At 40.4% G+C, this 23,527-nt stretch overlaps 1 protein-coding gene across 1 annotated transcript; it reads right to left on the minus strand.

The window, feature by feature from the left end:
• Nucleotides 1-17,872: 17,872 nt before the first annotated feature.
• On the minus strand, nucleotides 17,873-21,978 carry LOC110940670 (probable inactive receptor kinase At1g48480). The gene is made up of 2 exons (XM_022182226.2): nucleotides 20,497-21,978; nucleotides 17,873-18,758 (listed from the first exon to the last, which is right to left on the minus strand). Exons 1-2 carry the CDS (start codon nucleotides 21,815-21,817, stop codon nucleotides 18,133-18,135), a joined length of 1,947 nt encoding a protein of 648 aa, XP_022037918.1. The 5' UTR covers nucleotides 21,818-21,978; the 3' UTR covers nucleotides 17,873-18,132.
• Between the last annotated feature and the right edge of the window lie 1,549 nt (nucleotides 21,979-23,527).

Raw genomic sequence — 23,527 nt, forward strand, 5'->3', positions numbered from 1 at the left:
TTTTGTGAGTCGATCCACGATCACCCAGATAGTATCGTTCCCACGCCGGGATCTAGGTAGGCCAGTAACGAAGTCCATGGAAATTTGCTCCCATTTCCATTGTGGTATCTCTGGTTGTTGGAGTAGGCCTGAGGGTTTCTGATATTCCGTCTTGACTCGCGCACAAGTCAAACACTTGCTGACGTAGGTTGCTATGTGGGCCTTCATGCTAGGCCACCAATACGTAGTTTTAATATCGTGGTACATCTTGTCCGAACCAGGGTGTACCGAGTAGCGAGATTTGTGCGCTTTATCCATCACAAGTTCTCGTAAGTCGCCATAGAATGGGACCCAAATGCGTCCTGTCACGTAGTAAGCACCGTCTTCCTTCTGTTCTAAGCGTTGCCTTGACCCGCGTAGGGCTTCGGCCCTTACGTTTTCTGGTTTCAGTGCTTCTATCTGAGCAGCTCGTATTTGCGAAGGTAGACTAGAATGGATCGTGAGTTGTAGAGCTCTTACGCGCTTAGGCGCAATGTCCTTTCGACTGAGGGCGTCAGCCACAACATTGGCCTTGCCCGGGTGATACCTGATAGAGCACTCGTAGTCATTCAGTAGCTCGACCCATCGTCGTTGCCGCATATTCAGTTCCTTCTGCTTGAATATGTGTTCTAGGCTCCTATGGTCGGTGTAGATGGCGCACTTGGTTCCGTATAGGTAATGCCGCCATAACTTAAGTGCGAAAACAACAGCTCCCAGCTCTAAATCATGCGTAGTGTAGTTCTTCTCATGAACCTTGAGTTGTCGTGAGGCGTAGGCTATGACCTTATCTCGTTGCATCAATACACAACCAAGACCTTGAATTGATGCATCACAATAAACCACAAAATCTTCTGTGCCCTCTGGCAGTGAAAGGATAGGTGCACTACAAAGTCTATCCTTTAGATGCTGAAAAGCTAACTCTTGTGCATTTCCCCAATGATAAACAACGCCTTTCTGCGTTAACGAGGTGAGAGGCTGTGCGATCTTAGAAAAATCCTTGATGAATCTCCTGTAGTAACCTGCCAATCCCAAGAATTGGCGAATTTCCTTTGGTGTGCGAGGTGCAGGCCAGTTCTTGATAGAGTCCACTTTGGATGGATCAACGTGAATCCCATCCTTGTTCACCACATGTCCTAGGAAATGGACCTCTCGAAGCCAGAAGTCGCATTTCGAGAATTTTGCGTAAAGCTGTTCCTTCCGAAGGAGTTCCAGAATAAGCCGCAGATGCTGTTCGTGCTCCTCTTTACTCTTAGAATAGATCAGGATGTCGTCGATGAAGACTATAACGAATTTGTCCAGATACGGCTTGCAAACTCGGTTCATCAAGTCCATGAAAACTGCCGGTGCGTTTGTCAGCCCAAACGGCATGACCAGAAACTCATAGTGCCCATAACGAGTTCTAAAGGCTGTCTTAGAGACATCCTCTTCTCGAACTCTCAACTGGTGATATCCCGATCTCAGATCGATCTTTGAATAGTAGCTCGACCCCTGCAACTGGTCGAACAAGTCGTCAATGCGCGGTAGAGGATAACGGTTCTTCACAGTCACCTTGTTGAGTTCACGATAGTCGATACACATTCTGAAGGTACCATCCTTCTTCTTCACAAATAGTACTGGAGCTCCCCAGGGCGATGAGCTAGGACGAATGAAACCCTTATCCAAGAGTTCTTGTAGTTGCGTAGAGAGTTCTTCCAACTCTGATGGGGCTAAACGATAAGGTGCACGGGCTACAGGCGCAGCTCCAGGAGCTAGTTCAATCTGAAACTCGACTTGGCGATGGGGCGGAAGACCAGGTAATTCCTCAGGGAATACCTCAGGATAGTCACGTACAACTGGATAATCTTCTAGCTTCTTCTCTTTCTCTGTGGTATCAGTAACTAGAGCCAAAATCGCAGTGTGGCCTTTTCGTAAGCATTTCTGGGCCTTAAGAAGAGAGATGATGTTCTCAACAGCACTTCTCTTGTCGCCACGAATCATGAGAGGTTCACTACCTAAACCAGGAATACGAACGATCTTCTCGTTGCAAAGAATTTCTGCTCGGTGTTGGGATAACCAATCCATCCCAATGACAACGTCGAAACTACCCAAGACGATAGGAATGAGGTCAATAGAGAAAGTCTGGTTAGCGAGAATAAGTTGGCAACCTTTGACTACGTGCGAGGCCTCCAAACTCTTACCATTAGCTAGCTCTACAGTGTGCTTGTCGCTCAGGGGTGTTGGAATATGCTTAAGCATTTTACTAACTTCTAGTGACACATAGCTAGTATCGGCACCCGAATCAAATAAGACTGTAACATAAAAGTCGTCGAGAAGGAACTTACCCGTCACCACGTTGGGATCATTCCTTGCTTCACCTTGACCAATCACGAACACTCGTCCCCTAGCACCATTGTTGTTGTTGTGGTTCCCATTGTTACCATTCCCCTGATTGTTGTTGTTGTTGTTCTGGTCCAGTTGGGGACAATCCTTCTTGAAGTGGCCTTCAGCTCCACACTGAAAGCATCCTTTGTTGTTACCCTGCTGCTGTCGCTGGTTCTGCTGAGGTTGCTGACGATTCTGATTGGCGGGGTATGCGCTCCTGCAATCCTTTGCAACATGACCAGGCTTGTTGCACCGATGATAGTTGCCCCTGGTGCATGGCCCACTGTGGTGTAAGTTGCAGCGATTGCATTTGGGGTGATTCCCCTTGTACCCACCATGACTTTGACCACCCGACGATTGCTGACTGGGGCTCTTGTGGTCGTCAGTCTTTCTCTGCTGAGACTGAGATTGCACCGAAGTTGAACCCTTGCTTGAAGTTCCATCCCATTTCCGTTTGTTCTCACTAGAGGTACCAGAAGTAGTTGCAGCACCTATACGCTTTGGTAACTTGTTCTGCTCCACCGCCTGATCAGTGAGACGGTGGGCCAACTGAACAACCTGCTGGATAGTAGTCAAGTTTGCTGAAGTCACATGGCTTTGGATCTCTGGCACCAAGCCCTTGAGATAAAGTTCAATTCGCTTATACGGGGGGTCCACCATAGTAGGACACAACAAGGCAAGCTCATGCGATCTCTTAGTGTACGCCTCAATCTCTGACCCCGTCATCTTGAGATTGTAGAACTCATCTTCCAGCTTATGGATGTCATCGCGACTGCAGTATTCCTCCCTGATCATTTCCTTGAAATTCTCCCATGGGGTGGCGTTGGCAGCAACCAACCCCAACATCTGCACTTGAGCATTCCACCACGTGAGAGCCAAACCCTCGAGAGTACCAGTAGCATACTTCACCCTGCGCGCTTCAGGGCATTCACACATTTCGAACACAGATTCTAGTTTCTCAAACCAGTGGAGGAGACCTACTGCTCCTTCAGTTCCGCTAAAAGTAGTGGGTCGGCAGTCCATAAAGGTCTTAAAAGTGCACACCGGTGCCTGAGCATATTGACCTAAGGTAGGTGAAAGAAAGACAGAGTTTAACACAAAGGTTGGTTCACGAGAGTAGGATCCTAAAGATCCTAGGATAAGTTCGGGCTGCAGGATATACCTCCTGCGTGTGCAGCTGTGAGTGCTGCGGCAACTCGCTCGTTGATCAAAGCCGTCAACTGGGCTTGTGTCATGTTAACGCGTCCAGACATGATTCTTCATATCAAGAGTAATACGAGTGAGAGAGGTTCGCGAAGGTACGATAGTAAGACAGAGTAAGCACGCACGTGTTCAAACAACAGTAGTTATACTAATCAAGCATACCATGAGCAATGTACTATGTAACTAACAAGTAGGCAATATACACATATCATATCACCTAGAATGTCGAGCCTTGCATGCGGAGTGAAGTGTCGTTGTGGACCGTTGAGCACTATACCGGTTATAGTCTGGTTTTAACAAAAACGTTTCTCCTTTATTAAAACCAAGTTCACTATAACCAATGGCTCTGATACCAATCTGTCACACCCCCAAAATCCCACCTGCGGAGTACTACCGCTTGGAGGCGTGACTGACCAGGATCCAGCCACCAATCATACTGAACAAGCATATAAATAATCATAAAAGTTTAACCATTACGATCGGTGTTCCAACAAAACCAAGTTTAAGTTGTAAGCGGAAGCATAAGTCTCAAAAGTAAAACATAAGTTCAAATGTTTTCAAGTTTAACAAGGTACGCAGCAATCCGTGTCCCACAACGACTCTCCTCCATGCAAGCTCCAGCTGAGTACCTATGGTCCTGCAAAGCATGTAGTAACGAGTCAACAACTAGTTGAGTGAGTTCACAGTTGGGTGTTCGTTTTAGTTGTTTCGAAAACAGTTCCCTTTAACTGGCATCCTGCCGTGGGGGTTACCCCATAGTTTAAAAAAACGTGACTTGTTCATTCCCAGTTACTCCGGCATTCCAGCCGTGGGGGCTACCCCATGTTAGTTATCAGGCATTTCGGCCGTGGGGGCTACCCCATGCGTACACTAGACTCGTTACCATATCGACTGCTGACTGTAGTCATGTTTATGTGCCCTGAAAACATCAATGTCTATCATCATTGACGTGCCCCAGATCCATTAGTTCACGCCCGTCCTCTGCGGCACGGTGTGAGGTTTGTCAGACCTAAATAGCGCTATCTAACTAATGACCCGCTCGCCATTGGCCCGACGATTAAGTCGATACAAAAAGGAGGGACTTCGTGATAGAGTTTTAGTCTAGTACGAGTTATCCGTCCATCCGGACGAGGAATCACATTCCTGAATCATAGCCGTCCTATCCAAGGAGGACGAGGAACCCACGTTCCTTAACCCCGTTCCCAACCCAGGGAACCCCATGCTTTGTAGAGGGTGTGAACTCACCTTGGTTTGCTCGGTAGTAACACAGAAAGGTCAATCAAGTCGCAAGTAGTCAATTACGTCCTAACATAGATACCACTTATAATCAGATTCAAACCAAGCAGTGCACGTACAAGTAGTAGTCATGGCATACAGTTACATCATGGTAGTTTCAACAACAGTGCACAACATAATCAGTTAGTAGCACGTATAGGTATAGCCCATCTGTTCAGCCCAATCACTTAAGCCCAAAACACGCATAAAATAGTTAATACAGAAGTCCACAAGGCCGGCCCATTAACCATGGCCCGTAACTAGGCAAGTCCAATAAGCGTGGTCTCGAGTCGCAACCGGACTCGCAATCATGGTTTCGAGTCATGCTGTTTGTGTTGATCATGGGTGGTTGCGAGTCGCAACCTAAGTCGCAACCGTGGTCTCGGCTGATCATGCTAAGGTCTCGAGTCGCAACGGGACTCGTAACCTATGTCGCAACCTGTGGTCTCGGCTTGTCATGTTATGGTTGCGAGTCGTAACCAGGTGTTCTCGACTCGCAACTAGTGTCGCAACGTGGAGGTTTTGAGTCGCAACCAGGGGTCTCGACTCCCCAACAGTTGCTGATTCTGCACAGTTGTACTATCCAATAGAATTTGAATGTCATGCAACACAAATATTGTACTATCCACTAAAACATGTTTTGTTGTCTAACAATTCATGAAATCAGATCAAACAAGCAGAATTTCAAACATTCAACCCATATTCAACAAGTTCTTCATGTTCTTCAAACATTCAAACATACAATAACCCTTTATGCATATTTTGCGTCAACTATAAACATAATCAAAATCACACATATAACATAACACCACAACCCGGTTTTGCTAATCCGATTTCATGACAAGTGCAAGCCGGTTTTTATGAACATTGATTACCTAGTGGTTCAAACTTCATTTAGAGACATGTTAACCGATTTCTTATTATCATACATGTGATATCATCTTTTTGTCAACAAATAACAAGAAACATTCATGAACCGATTTTCAACACATATCATTCATGCATAACTCAACAACAACATATTGTCAAACACTTTAACATTCATCAATCCAAGCACAAACACAACATGAACACATTACACTAAGCCTTAAGAAATACTAACCGGTTGAGGGGTAGGAAAGGTGAACTCCAATGTCGATTTCCAAGCTTGAACCGAAGATCCTAGTGCCAACCGATTGGATCCGAGAATGGGGGAGTGTGCTTGTGTTCTTAGGGTTTTAGTAGGAGAGTGTGTAGAGGAGGGTGAGTGTGGTTGTCCAAAGAGTGGTAAGGTTGACAAGGAGCATGATATATATACTAGTTCCACAAGGTGCACCCTAAAGGGCTTATAAGTCGGCTAAGGGGTTTACGGCCCATTTGGCCCAACCGGCCACTATTCACTCGAGACCTCATGGTCTCGAGTCGGGTCCTTGTCGTCTCGAGTTGGGTTCTCGGCTCACATAATATACATACATATATACCATACGTACAAGCAAGCACATAGTCACGTAAAATGTTCACTTATGTCATTACATTAACAAGTTGCTAGTCACGAAATGTTTCAAGCAAGTTACATCAAGATACAAGAAAGGTTCTAAATTTCGAGGGTTGTTATATCCTCCCCACCTTGTTTCAGAGCTCGTCCTCGAGATCTATTGGAACAAGTGTGGATATTTCTTTTGCATTTCTGATTCAAGCTCCCATGTGTATTCAGGTCCTCTTTTGGAGTCCCACTTTACTTTGACCAGAACTAATCTCTTATGCTTGAGATTCTTAATTTTCCTATCTTCAATCTGTAGAGGCCTCTCTACAAATTTAAGTTGTTCATTAACCTCTATATCCTTGAGAGGTACTACGAGTGATTCATCAGCTAGGCACTTTTTGAGATTAGATACATGAAATACATCATGTATTCCTGCCATTTCCTCTGGCAGTTGTAGTTGATAGGCTATAAGTCCTATTCTTTTAAGAATCTTGAAAGGTCCAATATACCTAGGACTTAGCTTTCCTCTTTTGATGAATCTTACCACTCCTTTCCACGGAGAGACTTTTAATAATACTTTATCTCCTATTTGAAATTCTAATGGTTTGCGTCTGTTATCAGCGTAGCTCTTCTGTCGATCACGTGCTGCCTTTAATCGTTCCTTGACTTGAATGATTTTGTCAGTTGTTTCTTGTACTATCTCAGGTCCAGATAGTTGTTTTTCCCCAATTTCTGCCCAACAGACTGGGGTTCTGCACTTTCGTCCATAAAGTGCTTCGAATGGTGCAGCATTGATACTTGTGTGATAACTGTTGTTATAAGAAAATTCTATTAAAGGTAAGTGATCATCCCAGTTACCTCCGAAATCAATTACACAAGCTCTAAGCATGTCTTCCATCGTCTGGATTGTCCTTTCGCTTTGTCCGTCTGTTTGAGGATGATAAGCTGTGCTTAAGTTCAACTTAGTTCCCATTGCTTTTTGGAAACTTGACCAAAAATGAGAAGTAAAGCGGCTATCCCTATCAGAAACAATTGATAAAGGAATTCCATGCAATGAAACAATTTCATTTACATATAATTTGGCTAATTGTTCCATACTAAAGGTTTCCTTCATTGGTAGGAAATGAGCTGACTTGGTTAGCCTATCTACAATCACCCAGATTGTATCATTACCTTTTCTTGTTTTGGGTAATTTGGTAACAAAATCCATTGTTATCAATTCCCATTTCCAAACTGGTATTTCTAATTGTTGTAACAAACCTGAGGGTTTCTGATGTTCGGCTTTAACTTGTGAGCAAGTTAAACATTTAGAAACATAGGCTGCTACATCCTTTTTCATTCCTATCCACCAGAAATTTTTCCTTAAATCCTAGTACATTTTATCATTTCCTGGATGCATCGTATATTTAGACTTATGAGCTTCTTCTAATATACGGTGACGTAAATTTCCTAATTTAGGTATCCACATTCTCTTTTTATGGAACCTCCAAATTCCATCTGTTCCTTGTTCTAATTCCTTAATCATTCCTTTTAATTTTTCAGTATCCTCCTTGATTACTGATTCTTGTGTTTTTCTAATCTGATTGTTTAAATCTACTTGTAGATTTAATTTAAGAGAACGTACCCTTTTTGGCTTTTCGTGATACTTTCGACTTAAAGCATCAGCCACCACATTGGCTTTTCCTGCATGATACTGGATATCACAATCATAATCACTAAGTAACTCCATCCAACGTCTTTGTCTCATATTCAACTCTTTTTGCCCAAAAACATACCTTAAGCTCTTATGATCTGTGAATATGGTAAACTTACTACCATAAAGATAATGTCTCTAAATTTTAAGGGCAAAAATTATAGCTCCTAATTCCAAATCATGGGTTGAATAATTTTCTTCATGACTCTTAAGCTGTCTAGAGGCATAAGCTATAACCTTTTGACGTTGCATTAATACACATCCATAACCTAACTTTGAAGCGTCACAAAAGACTGCAAAGTCTTCAGTTCCTTCCGGTATGGGTGTATGGGTTAATCTTTGCATAAGGATTCTAAAGGCTTCTTCTTGTTTTGGTCCCTATTCAAACTTAACAGATTTACAGGTTAATTTGGTTAAAGGAATGGCTATTCTAGAAAAATCCCGAATAAATCTTCTATAATAACCGGCCAATCCTAAGAAACTTCTAACCTCGGTTGGTGACTCAGGGGTTTTCCATTTGGTAATTGCCTCAATCTTTGTTGGATCTACATGAATTCCTTCATGATTAACTAAATGTCCGAGAAATTGTACCTGTTCTAACCAAAACTTTAGCATAAAGTTTCTCCTTTCTCAATAAACTTAAAAGTAAGTGCAAGTGCTTTGCATGCTCCTCTTTACTTTTAGAATAAATTAGAATATCATCTATGAAGACAATTATGAATTTATCCAAATATGGTTTACATATTCGGTTCATCATGTCCATGAATGCGGCTGGGGCATTGGTTAAACCAAATGGCATGACAGTAAACTCATAATGACCATACCTTGTTCTGAATGCGGTTTTAGGAATGTCCTCTTCCTGTACCTTTAATTGATGATATCCTGATCTTAAATCGATTTTAGAGAAAAATCGAGCTCCCTGAAGTTGATCGAACAAATCATCGATCCTCGGTAATGGATACCGATTCTTAATCATGACTTTATTTAATTCACGGTAGTCAATGCACATACGCATTGATCCGTCCTTCTTTTTAACGAATAAAATTGGCGCTCCCCATGGCGATGAACTTGGCTGTATGAATCCTTTCTCCAACAATTCGTCTAGCTGTTTCTTCAGTTCTTGCATTTCCGCGGGTGCCAAACGGTAAGGTGCTTTGGCAATCGATGCTGTCCCTGGTAACAGGTGAATTCTGAATTCAACTTCCCTGTCTGGCGGTAGTCCTGGCAATTCTTCTGGAAAGACATCTGAAAACTGGGACACTACTGGAATGTCTTTTAATTCTTTTCCTTTAGTGTTAGTGATTATAGAAATCAAATACACTATAGATCCTTTCCTTATATAACTTGCAGTTTTCATCACAGAGATGAATTTAGTGGATCTAGATGGCTTATCTCCTTTAATTGTGATCTTTTCACCTCTTGGTGATTTTACCTGAATTGACTTTTGATCACATAAGATATTGGCTTGATTGGCTATTAACCAATCCATTCCTAACACGACATCAAATCCTACCAGATTCATTGGGTAAAGGTTTGCAATAAATTTTTGATTAAAAATTTCTATTCTTGCTCCTTGCAAGATTTCAGAAATCTTAACGGTTTCTCCATTTGCTGTCTCTACTAGACATTCTTATGGTAGTTTAGTTAATGATTGATTTAGGAATTTGCAAAATGAAGTATTAATAAAACTTTGGTTTGCACCAGAGTCAAATAATACTTTAGCAAAAATATCATTAACTAAAAACGTACCAGCAATGACGTCCGGAATCATCCTAGCTTCGTCTGCAGTTAGAACGAATGCTCTAGCATTTTTAGTGTTCTTGTTGTTTGCAGCTGGAGCCAATTTTGGACAGTTGGTCTTAATATGACCTTTTTCTCCACAGTTGTAACACATTCCATTACTGGTTTTTCTCCTGTAATTTTCTTCCTTGTGTCCTGGCGCCTTACAGTAATTGCAGTAAGTAGAATATTTTCCAGAATGCTTCTTTTTGCAGTTTCTGCAGTATGGTGCAGAGGTAGAACCTATATTCCTACGGTTGGGATTCCCAGAACGGAATTCTTGAGTAAGCCTTTGGGTTAGGTTTCTCCTCTGGTCTTCTTCTCTAGTTCTCACTAGTTCATCAGTCAAGGTATTGGCTAGTTCTACAGCTTCCTCTATGGTTTGGGGTCTAGCTGCCTTGACTACATGTCTAATCTCTCCAATTAATCCCCAGATGTAACGGGAGATTAATACCGGTTCAGGTGATGCAAGGGTTGGTACTATCCTAGCATATTCAAAGAATGTGGTAGTGTAACCCTTACTGTCTACCCCGGTCATTCTAAGATTCAGGAACTTATTTGCTATCTGTTCCTTTTCATTGGGAGGGCAGAATTTCCTTTCTACCATATTCTTAAATTCCTCCCATTCCATATTATAAATCCTATCACTTCCTCTTGACTGGAGGATAGTGTTCCACCATTCTAAGGCTGCATTTTTAAACAGATTTGAAGCAAACATTATCTTATCTTCTTCAGCACACTTGCTTATTTTCAGAACAGCCTCAGTTTTCTCTATCCAGCGTAAGGCTGCAATGGGTCCTTCATTGCCCGAGAATTCTATTGGTTTACAGGACCAGAATTCTTTGTAAGAACAACCATATGGCATGGTTCTTCTTCTTTTGGGGATGGGCGCTTGAAGTACGGGTCCATTGTTCACACTATTTTCTGGTTCACTTGGTCGCTTACTACTATGCTTACTTTTATTATTCGCTTCTTGAACCGTTTGAATAATAAATGGCATTGCATCTATAATTCCTTGTGCCACTATGTGTTGAACGGCACTATTATCCATTTGGTTTCCATTGTTATTGTTGTCCGGATTCTCATTAATCACATTAATGTTACTCTGGTTATCGTTATTCAGATTATCTTGATTTCCCTCGTCGGCCATCTGAATTTTAAACAATTACCAAATATTAATATCACAATAATATTTGAATATAACCAATCACATGACACGCACTTTTAGCCAAAAGCGTCGAGCATTGCGACTTTTACTCTATTTATATAGTATGCATCATTACACACTAGTACTGAAATTTAAATTACAATACCGACTGAAATGTAAAGCTACAATACTAATAGTAGGCATCCGTAGTTTTTTTTTTCTAACACATACACACATATATTATTATATTATATTATTTTATTATTATTACTACTACCGTTTCTGCCATCACATTCACTGATATGGATTTATCCAAAAATCCGTATTACGCTCGTCGTATTTCCATACGAGGCGTTCTCCCACCTGTCGCATTCTCTCACTGCTTTCTAAAATTTCCTCACCGAAGGTCCTAAGTTCTTGGACATTTTATGCACTCATTGGGGGTGCAGGTTCTAGGACTAGGTTTGGAATTTGTGGTACGGGTTCCTGATATGGAGGCATAGGGGCCTGGTACGGGTATGGATTCTCTAAGATTTCCCTAACATATACATCACTAATGTTGTAGGGATCTTGAGGATCTAACCCCGGATAAGCTCCTAAGTTGGGTATTGGCACATTTTCCTGTATTGGGTTTTGTTGCGCGTAGTCCCTAACATCGTCCCACCAGGGGTCGTAGTTGTTTGGGTCTAGAGGATCTGGTACAGGTACCCCAGGTATCTCATCCGGATTGTAATCAGGCATTTCTATCTGGTTTTCTACTTCCATGGGTTGGTCAGGATTTTGTGGTTGGGGTGCTAGCATTTGTTCCAGGTTTGGGTCAGCAGCAGTGGTTGCTAAAATATGGATATTAGCGATACCCCTATTAAGCATATCCTGATTATAAGCATCAGTCTCTCTTTTTGCTGCGGCTAACACTCGCTGTTCCTGTAACTTTTTCATTCTTTTCCTACGCTCGTGCGCTCCCCTACTGAACCATCCCCTCTTTTTCTGAGGAAATGGCTCTTCAGATTGAGCCTTAAACACAAAGATTCCTTCTTCCGTGTCAGCAGAATACCCTGAGAGGGCAGGTTGAGAAGAGGAGGTGCCTTCGCTCCTAGGCGAACCAGACAGTTGACGATAGGCGTCAGAAGGTCCTTGGTCACTCATACTGTAAACTAACAAATAGTCAGATAATACATAGCAAGTAAATACAATTATGCATGTATTTCCATAATTTATTTCCTAACACTTTGAATTTTGATGTCAGCAGGCATAGCTCTGATACCACCTTCTGTCACAGCCCCCGATCCCTAGTTCCCGGGAACGGGCGGCCGTGAGCCAGTTTCGGTGGTATCACGTTTATTTATCCAATTTGGCAGCGGAAATTTTCATCAGGACCGTAGTTAGGAAATATTTAATCAGAGTAAACCACCATGTTTTATAACATTAAACATATGGGTAAACCCAAGTTTTCAATACACATATTTCATAGGAACAAATCCTATTTATTTAATAAAAACATCCATTTTATTCTTAGGTAACTTTATTGCCACTTTTCCAAGCCTTCAGTGCTGTCCAGCTAGCTTCTACTTGGCTTTCACATTTTGTTACCTGAAACGCGTTTTAAAAACATTTTTGTCAGTGGGAAATACTGGTGAGTGAATCCCAGTTTAATCAAGTTTAAATAAAATTCACAGTGAACAGTATTGAGGGCGATCCCGCAATTATATTTGTTTCCAAGTTATATCAATTATCACCCGTTGGTACTGTCAGACCTGACTTGTGGAAATGTTACTCCTTAACCAGGTTGTAACAAATTTTGTATACAAAACCCCAACATACCCACGATAATTGTATTCTTACAAATACTCAATAACTGTTATTCGCATAGAAAGGTATTTAAGGTTTTGTAAAAACATTTAACAAAAAGGAGATTACTCACATTGCTGTCTTAGGTTATTCTTTAGGGTTTCCTGGTGAATATCTATAATTTACACAAATGCACGTGTGTTAGTATAATAACCCATTTTAACATTAGTAATACCCTCCCCGAGACGGCATTCCAACGTCTACGTCGGGCAGAACCACGACAGCCGTTACGGAACCCTAGATCAATCGGGCAGCGTATCTAATACGTCTCCAGGGGTTATAATACTTACATCGTAGCAGAACCTCGCTAATTTAGGGGGTATAATGCCCGGGTATAGTAACGCCACTACAGAATTTTAAGAAAGAAAGGGAATGAACGACAGACTGAAGGCCCGTTGCCTTCTATTTATAGTGCTGAAATCGGACTTCCTCGCGGCCCGCGTGGGATATGGGCAGGGCTTATGCGGCCCGCATTGACTCCGGTCAACTGCATAGCTTGGCCTGGTCATCGTATAGCTCTGCCGTGTGTTGGGCCACGTGGCGGCCCAGGGCTTTGCCAGATTTTAGGACGCTCGCGGCCCGCATGGACTTAAGTGATCTTGTACGCGGCCCGCATCAACTAACGGTTTAAACGGAGTCCAATTACATCCTAATGCGGCCCGCATGAGCTTGAGGTGAGGTCCTACGCGGCCCGTCTCAGCTTATCTTTTAGGGTTTTTAATTTATTTTATATGTTATTTTGTATTTTGGGTTCGGTTTTCACATACGGGGCACATACAAAAACATATTGGGGTATTTTAAGATATATATTAGGGTGTCAGAAATATTATGAGGGTGTCGGTTTTACCGAGGGTTGTTATACGAACGGACAGGCTTCCATCTGAACGGACTGATTTCACCTTGGGTCCCACACTTGACTATTGTTTTAACAATTTGGGGTTTGAACATTGAACGGACTGTTGTCCGATCGGATTGTCACCCGATCGGACTACCACCCGACCATGTGGTGTTTAGACTTCAACACTTAAACCATTTTCAATGTATTCAATACAAACGGATTGTCACCCGATCAGGCTACACTCCGATTGAATGACAAACGGCTGTGAACTTGTTCTCACTAAAGTGTCCACCAATCGGGTTATCACCCGATCGAACAACCGTTCGATCGACCGACCTGAAAGGTTGAGATACTTCTCTGTTTTCAAAATGCTGCAACGAAAGCTTCAAAAGTCAAGCCAACATACACAAACACATCCTTCCCAAAGGAAGTAACAATCCACTCGAACGGTCATCCGACAGGACGACCGTCCTAACGGACTGTCACTCGTACGACCAACTGTCCGATCGGACTACCATCCGATCGAACCGCTGACCGACCCACTTGCACTTTGCATCGTTCATCGCTTATGCTATCAATCTGTAATCAGGCAAACCACAGACGCGCTCCCTTCAATCCAACCAAGTTGTGTTTGCTTACTGAGCACCGATTGTGAGTATACTCGAACCCCTCTTTATCGCATTTTGGGTGTAACATACATTTCTATCAAATCAAACTTATCAAACGAATTATTCAATCAACTGTTTATCACTTGCGAATAACTGTTATGCATATTTACACGTGATGCCAGTTACATATGTGTTAGGACTTATACTCGCGAGGTCCCGCCTTAACTAGTATAGTACTATAGCACCCGACGGGGTCTAGTTAGGATGAATAGCAATCGCAATCGCAGCTCGAGTGACTTAGCTGGTAGTATCAGTCTTGTATGCATGTATGTTGAGGTATCTCGTTTATGTATTTAGTAATTCGCAGCACTTTTAACTAATTTATGCTACTCTATCAAAAATTGTATACTCGCCAATACTTTTGTATTGACGTTATTTTAACGTATGTTGCAGGTTAGTCGCAGTCTACATCAAATCAAGCTTGGAAGTCTAGAAACTCACCTAAAATCTATGTTGTCGGATTCGTATTCTTCGAGAGGACAAGAAATCAGAGATACCTTACGTGATTGTATTGTTTATTAGTATGGGATAATGAACGCATTAAATACTGTCGCAATATAGTTGTTATGGATTCTCTTGAGCAATCTGATTCGCCTAGTGCCGCGCCCCGATGATTCCGCCATCGGTTGGGGTGTGACATCTTGCGCACCCACAATTATTTAAACGGCCTTACGAACCGTAAGGCTATAGCTTGGAGTCCGTAAGGAACCGTCCGAGGCCAAAATTTGCAATTTTTTCATGTTTGATCCCTCAACTTTATTTCTTCCATATTTCAATAATATTTGTCCCTCTCGTCCAACATATCTAGAATATTTGAGAGTTTATCGGACACATGTTGCCATTTAATTCATCATAAATTTCCGAGGTGTCACAACTTAAAACAACAACAACCCTACCTAATAGATCTCATCAACAACAAGCTATTTGTAAAGTCCAATGAAAGTCTAGTGATATGCACAAAATGTAACATATAAATTGTATCAAATATGGTATAGAAACAACCCTTTCCAGTACTAATGTTGGAAAAAATGTGTTTCTTTGTTTACTTTTAATTTTATGGATTAAAAGAGCTTAAATGAACAAAAGGAACAAATTAACGGTAAAAACCAACATAAATACAAAGAAAGGAAGTTGACACACTATACCAACCCTCCAAGCTTCACCCCAAGAATAAAAGCAACAAACCAGAAGCCCAACACGGGGTCGTACTCCAGTCAAAATTCCTTAAAGATAAAGACAAACAGAAAACGACAAGGGACACGAGACCGTGTCATCTAAGCACGGGTCGTGGTCAACTCTCAGATTTGCAAATCTGGGTTCGTACAATAAGTACAAGGGCCACGGGGCCGTGTTGTTGACACACGGGGTCGTGTGTGCAGAAGTGCTGACAAGAGCATTAAATGAAGACCGAGAAGGTGAAAGACACGGAGGCATGCCCACCAGGCACGGGGACGTGTGAGTCTCCTATTTCCAGCTATAAATAGAGGTGCTTGGCTCACTTGCAAATTATCCCTTGGCAAATCATTTCTCTCACTTCTACCACCACAATACCATCATCTTCCACCACATTAGTTAGAGTTAGAGTAGTCTCGGGATCCAAGATTAATAGTAAGGGCTTTTGTCAAACTATGGCCATGCTTGGATAATGTCTTACATCACTTGGTGAAGACGAATGTAACACCCCGATCGCGTAATACAACAAACCGTGGCGGAAATATCGGGGAGTCACGTTACAGGATATTGTTTCACAACACATGGTATTTAAAGTTTTGTTTTATTGAATTAATAAGTTATATTGTTTTGTTACAATCAACCAAATACGATTAATCGTCTTTCAAGTTTTAAGGCAAGCTAAGGCCCGAGTCCATCCTATGTGTAGCATGCGTCGGCAATCATCACATAATAAAACCTGAAACATATGTGAAAATAAAACGTCAGCATAAAAAAGCCTGTGAGTAAGATGGGTTTTGTGATTTAGATTCATGGCTTTGGATATTATAAGAAAAGAGTATATGTTTTCAAAAATATACATGAATCCTTGTTAAAAGTTTGGTATCTAAAATACTTTGCTTTTTGATAAAAAGGATTGGTAGTATATACAAAATATACTTTGGTCATCGAAATAATAAAGTTGATAGTATATCAAAATATACTTTAGTTTTGAAATAGTTAAATTGATAGTATATCAGAATATACTTTGGTTTAAGAATGAAAGCATCGGTAGTATATCAAACTATACTTTGGTTTAAAAATAAGAGTATCGGTAGTAAATCAAACTATGCTTTGGTTTAAACAAGATCACATTGGTATCATATCAAACTATGTTTTGGTAGTATATCAAAATATACTTTGGTTTAGGAAATAACAGAATCGGTAGTATATCAAACTATACTTTGGTAAACAATATCACATTGTTAGCATATCAAACTATGCTTCGGTAGTATATCAAGATATACTTTGATTTGTGATTTGGTAGTATATCAAATTATACTTTGGTTTAGGAAATCAATAAAAGATAAGTTTTTATAGCTTAATTGGAAAACCTTTGTAATAACACATTATGGTCGTTTGGCAATACATTCAAACCTTAGTATATCAACTATACTTTGGTGACTATAGATTACCACGAAGGCAAATCTATTTGGTTTAAACTTGGTTTCTGACAAACGGGAATGGGGTGTCAAGTCCTATAGCGCTATAGTCTTACAAACTTTGAAAATCATTATTTAAGCCATAGGTAACGGTTTCAATTCGTTAAAGGATAAGTACTGTGTATGCAAAATTATATAGCTTTGAAATCATGAAAATAGTGAATAGGCACATATGAATTACCCCAAAACATTTGAAAATGTAAAAGAGGGGACTATGTACTCACTTGGGATTGCGTATAAGTCTTGTATGAATGTGTAAACAAAGCTCAAGAGATCAAGGAATCAAGTGTGTCCTAACATCGGATAACTTATGTTAATAACTCAGGGCATTAATCGGTGGGTCGTATAGATTTGGGTCCCATGAGAGGGGTTGGTTCAATAAGTTCATGAAGCTGGATTGGTTTTGATTATACTCGACAAACCCGGATCCGTAGGGGGTGGGTCGAGTGGGAACCGGAGAAACGGGTTGGTTAGGATAGGTCGTTTGGTTCGTGTCCGCACTAGAACGCGGAGGAACAAAACCGCTGTTGTAGTTATACATGGTATAAAGAAACTAGATTTTTTTTTTTATAAAAATAAAGAGAGAGTGAATGGTAGTAAAGAGTATAGGTTTTTAAAAAATAAGGTGAAAAGGTTGTATTTATATAGAATTTTTTTTTTAATAAAATGATTGTTCAACGGTGAAAATGTTTTAGTTAAGGAAAATTGTGGCATGATACTTTTTGCGATATTTCAAAATTTCAACCCCATAGCGCCGCCCGTAATGGTGTTCCCAGACGCCAAGGGGCGCGTGATATTTTTCGCGATATTTCAAAATTTCAACCTCATAGCGCCGCCCGTAATGGTGTTACCAGACGCCATGGGGCGCTATAAACCATTCCGGCGCCATATCCCTTGCCACTACGGAGGGACTAATAATAAGAAACTTCTGGTACAACACATCATTATTTCCACATAAAACACTTTTGTCTTGGTCCATACAAATTCTAGGTTTTTCTAGCTCAACAACATAACATAACATAACTGGACGAGACCATTAACACCAACATAAATCAAACCTAAGATCTCATATCCACTTACCACAAGGTCTTCTGAAAACAAAAGCTAAAACAAAGCAATCATAATTACAACACCATGATGTCTGCAAATACAAACTAACACATTAATCCAACTACAATTTCTTTCCTTCTCACTCCGACTCTAGCCCATGAACATGATCCGGGTTCGAACCGCTATCCGTCCCTCTCATTAGGGAAGCGCCACGCAGCTCCTCAATCCGCCTGGTGACCTCTGACATTGTGGGTCGGTTGTCAGGGTACTGAGCTGCACAATCTATAGCCAGCTGCAAAAGTTGCACCATTTCCTCCTCTACATTCTGGTACCTTAGTAGCTCAAGATCAAATACTTCAGAAGTCCACTCTTCTTTCACTGTTGACTGCACCCATCTCGGGAGGTCAACCCCTTCTTCGTTTAGAAGGGCATGAGTCGGGGCCTTTCCTGTCAGAAGCTCCAATATCAACACCCCAAAGCTATAAACATCAGCCTTTTGGGAGACTCTGCGTGGGTCGGTGACTTCTGGTGCACGATATCCAGCCACCCGATTCGGGGTTGAGGGCAGGCCCACAAGAGGGGCTAAACCAAAATCAGAAATACAAGCCTCTAAAGATTTGGTCAGGAGTACATTTGATGATTTGATGTTCCCATGAGAGGCATCGTCACCATGACTGTGTAAATACTCGATGCCACGGGCAACTCCAAGAGCAATGGCTGACCGGATTTCCCAGCTCAATGGTGTCCTGCCACCTCCTTTGTTCCCTGGAATAATTAAATAATAATGACGAGTTAAATAATTAAAATAAAAAACAGGTTAAAACAAAACACGTCAAGTGTCAAAAGAGTCGGGTGGGTATTTTTAACGAAACAAGTCAAGTGTCAAAAGTGCCACCTTAAGTGTATTTATAATGCATAAGACCGTCTAAATCATAGGCGTGTCGGGTTGAAATGTGGAACCCCGACACAACGCATGTTTTTCGTCATGTCAAAGAATTCAACACGGAACTTACAAAGCATATAACAAATATTTAGATTTTAGTACCAAAGAACCAATAATATACATGTCATTGACCTGAGCATAAATGATAAACCGCTTGAGAAGTGTTATCCGTAAGAATTATTTAAAAAAAAATGTTGGTGAGGTGGTAGTGGTAGTGGAGTGTTAATAGGGAGAGCTAGAGAGAGTCAGCAGAACATAAAGAGTCTTGAACTTGATTGGAAGTTGAAAATAGAAATAACTCAAAAAAGGTGGTGTAGTTGGGAGTTGAGGATGGATGTTAGAAATAAATGTTCTCCTCAAACAGAACGTTGGAAGAGGTTAAATAAATTAATTTTTTTAAAACACTCAAATATAAAGAGGTTAGCAAGTCACAACCCAAACACGACCCGTTTATAAGACGAGTCAAGTTTACCAACCCAAAGCCTTATTTTCAAGTCGTGTCAGGAATTGTTGTCAATACTAAATCATTCATTATTGAAATAATAACATTTTTATAAACAAATCTCACACATTTATTATTTATAAAATAAATTAGGCAAAACCTAACTTGTGTCAACCTGTCTATTGTAGAACAAAAATTACCTGATACCAACCTGCACTAATTTCACCATCTACATCTCTGAATTAAAAAAAATAAATTAAAAAAAACCCTTTCTTGGTCCAACAAAATCAATAAACGAGTGTGGTTGGAAGTTGAAAAGCTTTTGACTTCAAATAAGTAAGACTTTTTCAAAATACAAATATGAAAACAACAATGTCAAGCTCAAATATGAAAAGCGTAATACTTGGGGACAACTATGCTTCTCGAGTCTAAAAAACGCTAAAAGAACAACATAGGTTGCTAGAAAGAATGATTTTGCAATCGTAATTGTTAAAATAAATAAATGGCAAATAATAATCCCATCTTTCTGAAATTGGCCGATAATAATCCCAAGTCAGTTATTAGCCAATAATAATCCGACCTCGTCCAACTTTTTTGTAAAATAATCTGCCGTTAAAATAAGCTTAACGGAGTTAACTGTTTTTCCAAATTACAAACCAATGTTTTAGGGCTTTTGATCAGAACGAGGATACGAGTCGATTGATGTAAAACTTACCTCGAAATTGTGTTCGAAATGGCTTGAATTTTGTTAATTGGAAGTTAAACACCCGAATTGAAGCACCCTTTTCGTGGGTTGGGGGAAGTATTTCGAGGTAAGTTCTACATCAATCGACTCGTATCCTCGTTCTGATCAAAAACCCTAAACTCCGTTAAGCTATTTTAACGGCGGACTATTTTACAAAAAAAATTGGACGAGGTCGGATTATTATTGGCTAATAACTGACTTGGGATTATTATCGGCCAATCACATAACTTCAATTGTTGAAATCCATTGCAATGCATGTTTCCATAACCTATTTGTTAACAAAACTACCAAGAACATAGCAAAAAACACAATAATAATGAAAATAAAAATATATAGCTGAAAATAAATAACAATGCAGGAGAAGAAATCGAACCATGAAGAAGTGCAGAAAGGCTTCCCATTGGCATATAATCGTAGACAAGCAGCTTCTCTTCTTTGTTGTAATAATAAGCTCTCAGTGGAACTAGATTCTGATGATCCATTGCACCCACAAATTCAATCTTCTCCCTAAACTCAGGCTCCGACACTGTAACATCCTTCAATCTCTTCACGGCCACCATCATCCCGCCCTCCAACACTGCCTTGTACGCAGTCCCAAACGTCCCTTTTCCCAAAACCTCCGCCGAAGCTCGTAGCAAATCCTCCAAATCAAATATACTAGACGAGGTCCTGAAGAACACAAGCTTCTTGTTACCAGCGACATTCGTGGAAGGTGTTGTCATCGCCGCCGCAGCCGCTGCAGCAACAGAGAATCCATTGCTACCGGTTCCAGACCCTGTCAACGGCTTTTCCCCTAACCCCTCTTCTTCAGCAAGCTTCGTTGCACCAATGCCGATTGAGCTTGTTTTCTTAGTGGTTCTCTTCCTACAAACTAAAAACAGTAGTAGAAGCAAAACAAGCAGTCCGACTAAGGAGCCAATTACTATTCCGGCAATTGCGCCACCAGACAAACCACTTTTCTTCTTCCTATTTCTATTAAAATCTACCGAAACCGCCGGAGGAACAGGGCACAACTTCTCAAGAGGAGAACCACATAGGGCATTTCCGATAAACGATTCCTTAGGCTTCGACCGCAAAGATTTAGGAACCGAACCGTTTAAGTTATTAAACGAGACATTAAACTGGTCCAATTTAGGAATGTTAAGCTCTGGTAGAGCACCAGAAAAACTGTTGTTCTCAAGGTACAAGGTTCTCAACCGAGTAAAATTGTTGAAAGCATTTGAAATCTCACCAGAGAAATTATTCCCAGCAAGGTTTAACCTAACCAGACCTTGTAAACTGGTAAAAATAGTATGAGGCAAAGGACCAGAGAAGTGGTTACCCTGAAGATAGAGGTTCCGCAACTGAACACACGAAGAGATGTCCACCGGAAGAGCGCCAGAGAGTGTGTTAAACCGGAGACTAACGGTTCGAAGACTAGTCAAGTTTCCGAAAATGCCAAGAGGGAGTTGGCCGGAGAGTGAGACACCCGGAAGGTGAAGAGCGGTGACGCGGTTAACGGTGGGGTCGCATTGTACACCGGCCCACTTACAAGGGTTTTGTTGGGTAGTTTGCCAGAGGAGGGTACGCCCGCCGACGGCGGACCGGAGGGAGAGAAGAGCAGCTCGGTCGGAAGTCAGATCTGTGACAACTCCGGTCGGTGAGAAGAGTAAAATGTGGAAGATGAAGAGCAGCACTGTTGCGGTTACAGCCATTGTAAAAGTTTCGGAAATTGTGGTTGAGAAATGTGAAGGATTGGTTAATTTCTCAATGGCCTGGTTTCATCATGGGTCACGGGAAAGCAACGGCACAGAGGAGGAGAGGAAGAAGAAGAAAGCGATACAGGCTGTAAACCCTACTTTGTTGAATATGGATGGAAGAAGAGGGGGTAATTAATTTAAAGGTGCATTTAATTTTGTATTTTTTTAATATTTTTTGTGATATGGGTAACCTATTTTTTTCGTCGGCTGATGGAAGCAATAAATAATTTGAAGTTGCAGAACTGAAAATCCATTTTTGTTAATTTATAATAATATCATCAACATTATTTTTTCATAAAAGGAAAAACAATAATTTGGTAACAAAACATAAAACAAATTTGAAATTTAAAGTTATGGAAGATGTCATTTTCCATATGATATAATTATCTTTTGAGTCAAGTAACAAGATTTTCCTGGGACTGACCAGTGAGGTTAGCTTGATGAATTTAATTAGAGACGGAGATCAATTGTTACTGTAGTGGTATTTATGGGTTAAACACAGTATTAATTACTAATGAAGAATATAACGTATGACGATATTCTGACCGTACATCGTTCAAAAAAAATTACTTGATTTTTATTTTTTAATGATATGCTTACTCTTACTTTACACTAATAATTTTAAATTAATCTCTTTTGTCAAATGCTAGCCCTGGCACTTGATGTCCTGTAATTATTGAAATTGTTTTCTGAGCTGTATGAATTTCAATTTAATAAAAAAATTTATTAAAAATAAACAAGTAATTTGGAAAACCAAGATTATATCAGTTACTAAAAAAGAAAGAAAAATACCATTTATTAAATTTTATGTATGAAAAACAAAACAAAATAGTTATAAGAAAACTAAGAGTGTGGTGTGTTTGGATGGCGGAACTTTTTAGAAACTAAAATTTAAAACAGTGAAATTTGAAACTCAAATTGTATGAGAAGATTTGAAATTTAAAGAAATTTGAATCTATCAATATGAGTAGCAAAAAAATGATAAATTATTTGAATTATATCATTGCGACCACAGTTACCGCGTATCGCCATTATTGCCACCATCGCCTATCAATTGCATTGTTGTCGACACCCCCGCACCTCTGCCATGACCACCCCCTAGCATACCGAATACAGCCACCACTAATACCCATCAGTCGTCACCTACACCACCAAAATCGACACAATGGTGATGATGGTGTTGTCGGTGTAGGATATCAAAAGAGAGACTGATTATATCAACACTATACTATACCAATATAATATAATATAATATAATATAAGTATGAGATAAGAAATTAAATCTATCGAATACATCATGTATAATATATTAATTACAAAACTAAAAATTCAATTACTACAATCAAAGAAAAATAGTAGTGGATGTGATAGAAAAGTTATCTAACTTTAATGTCATGCCTAATGAGTTTTGTTCCCTGTCATGACCACAACAAATAATTAAAAGTTAAAATCACTTTGTAGAAATGAAATACACAAACAAAACAATAGAAGGATATATTGTCTCGTTTATTTTGTCATCTAACGATTCATTTTCTGGGTTTGGCGTGAAAAGAAATGAACACATGATTATTGGGTTAATTACTTTATGGCAGGGAATTTAGAGTTGCATTTATATAATGTTAATTTACAAGATTTGTGCATTGTTGGTTGCACTTTGTGTTTTAT

This window comes from Helianthus annuus, chromosome 5 (assembly GCF_002127325.2).
Source record: "Helianthus annuus cultivar XRQ/B chromosome 5, HanXRQr2.0-SUNRISE, whole genome shotgun sequence".
In the NCBI taxonomy this organism is placed as follows: Eukaryota; Viridiplantae; Streptophyta; class Magnoliopsida; order Asterales; family Asteraceae; genus Helianthus; species Helianthus annuus.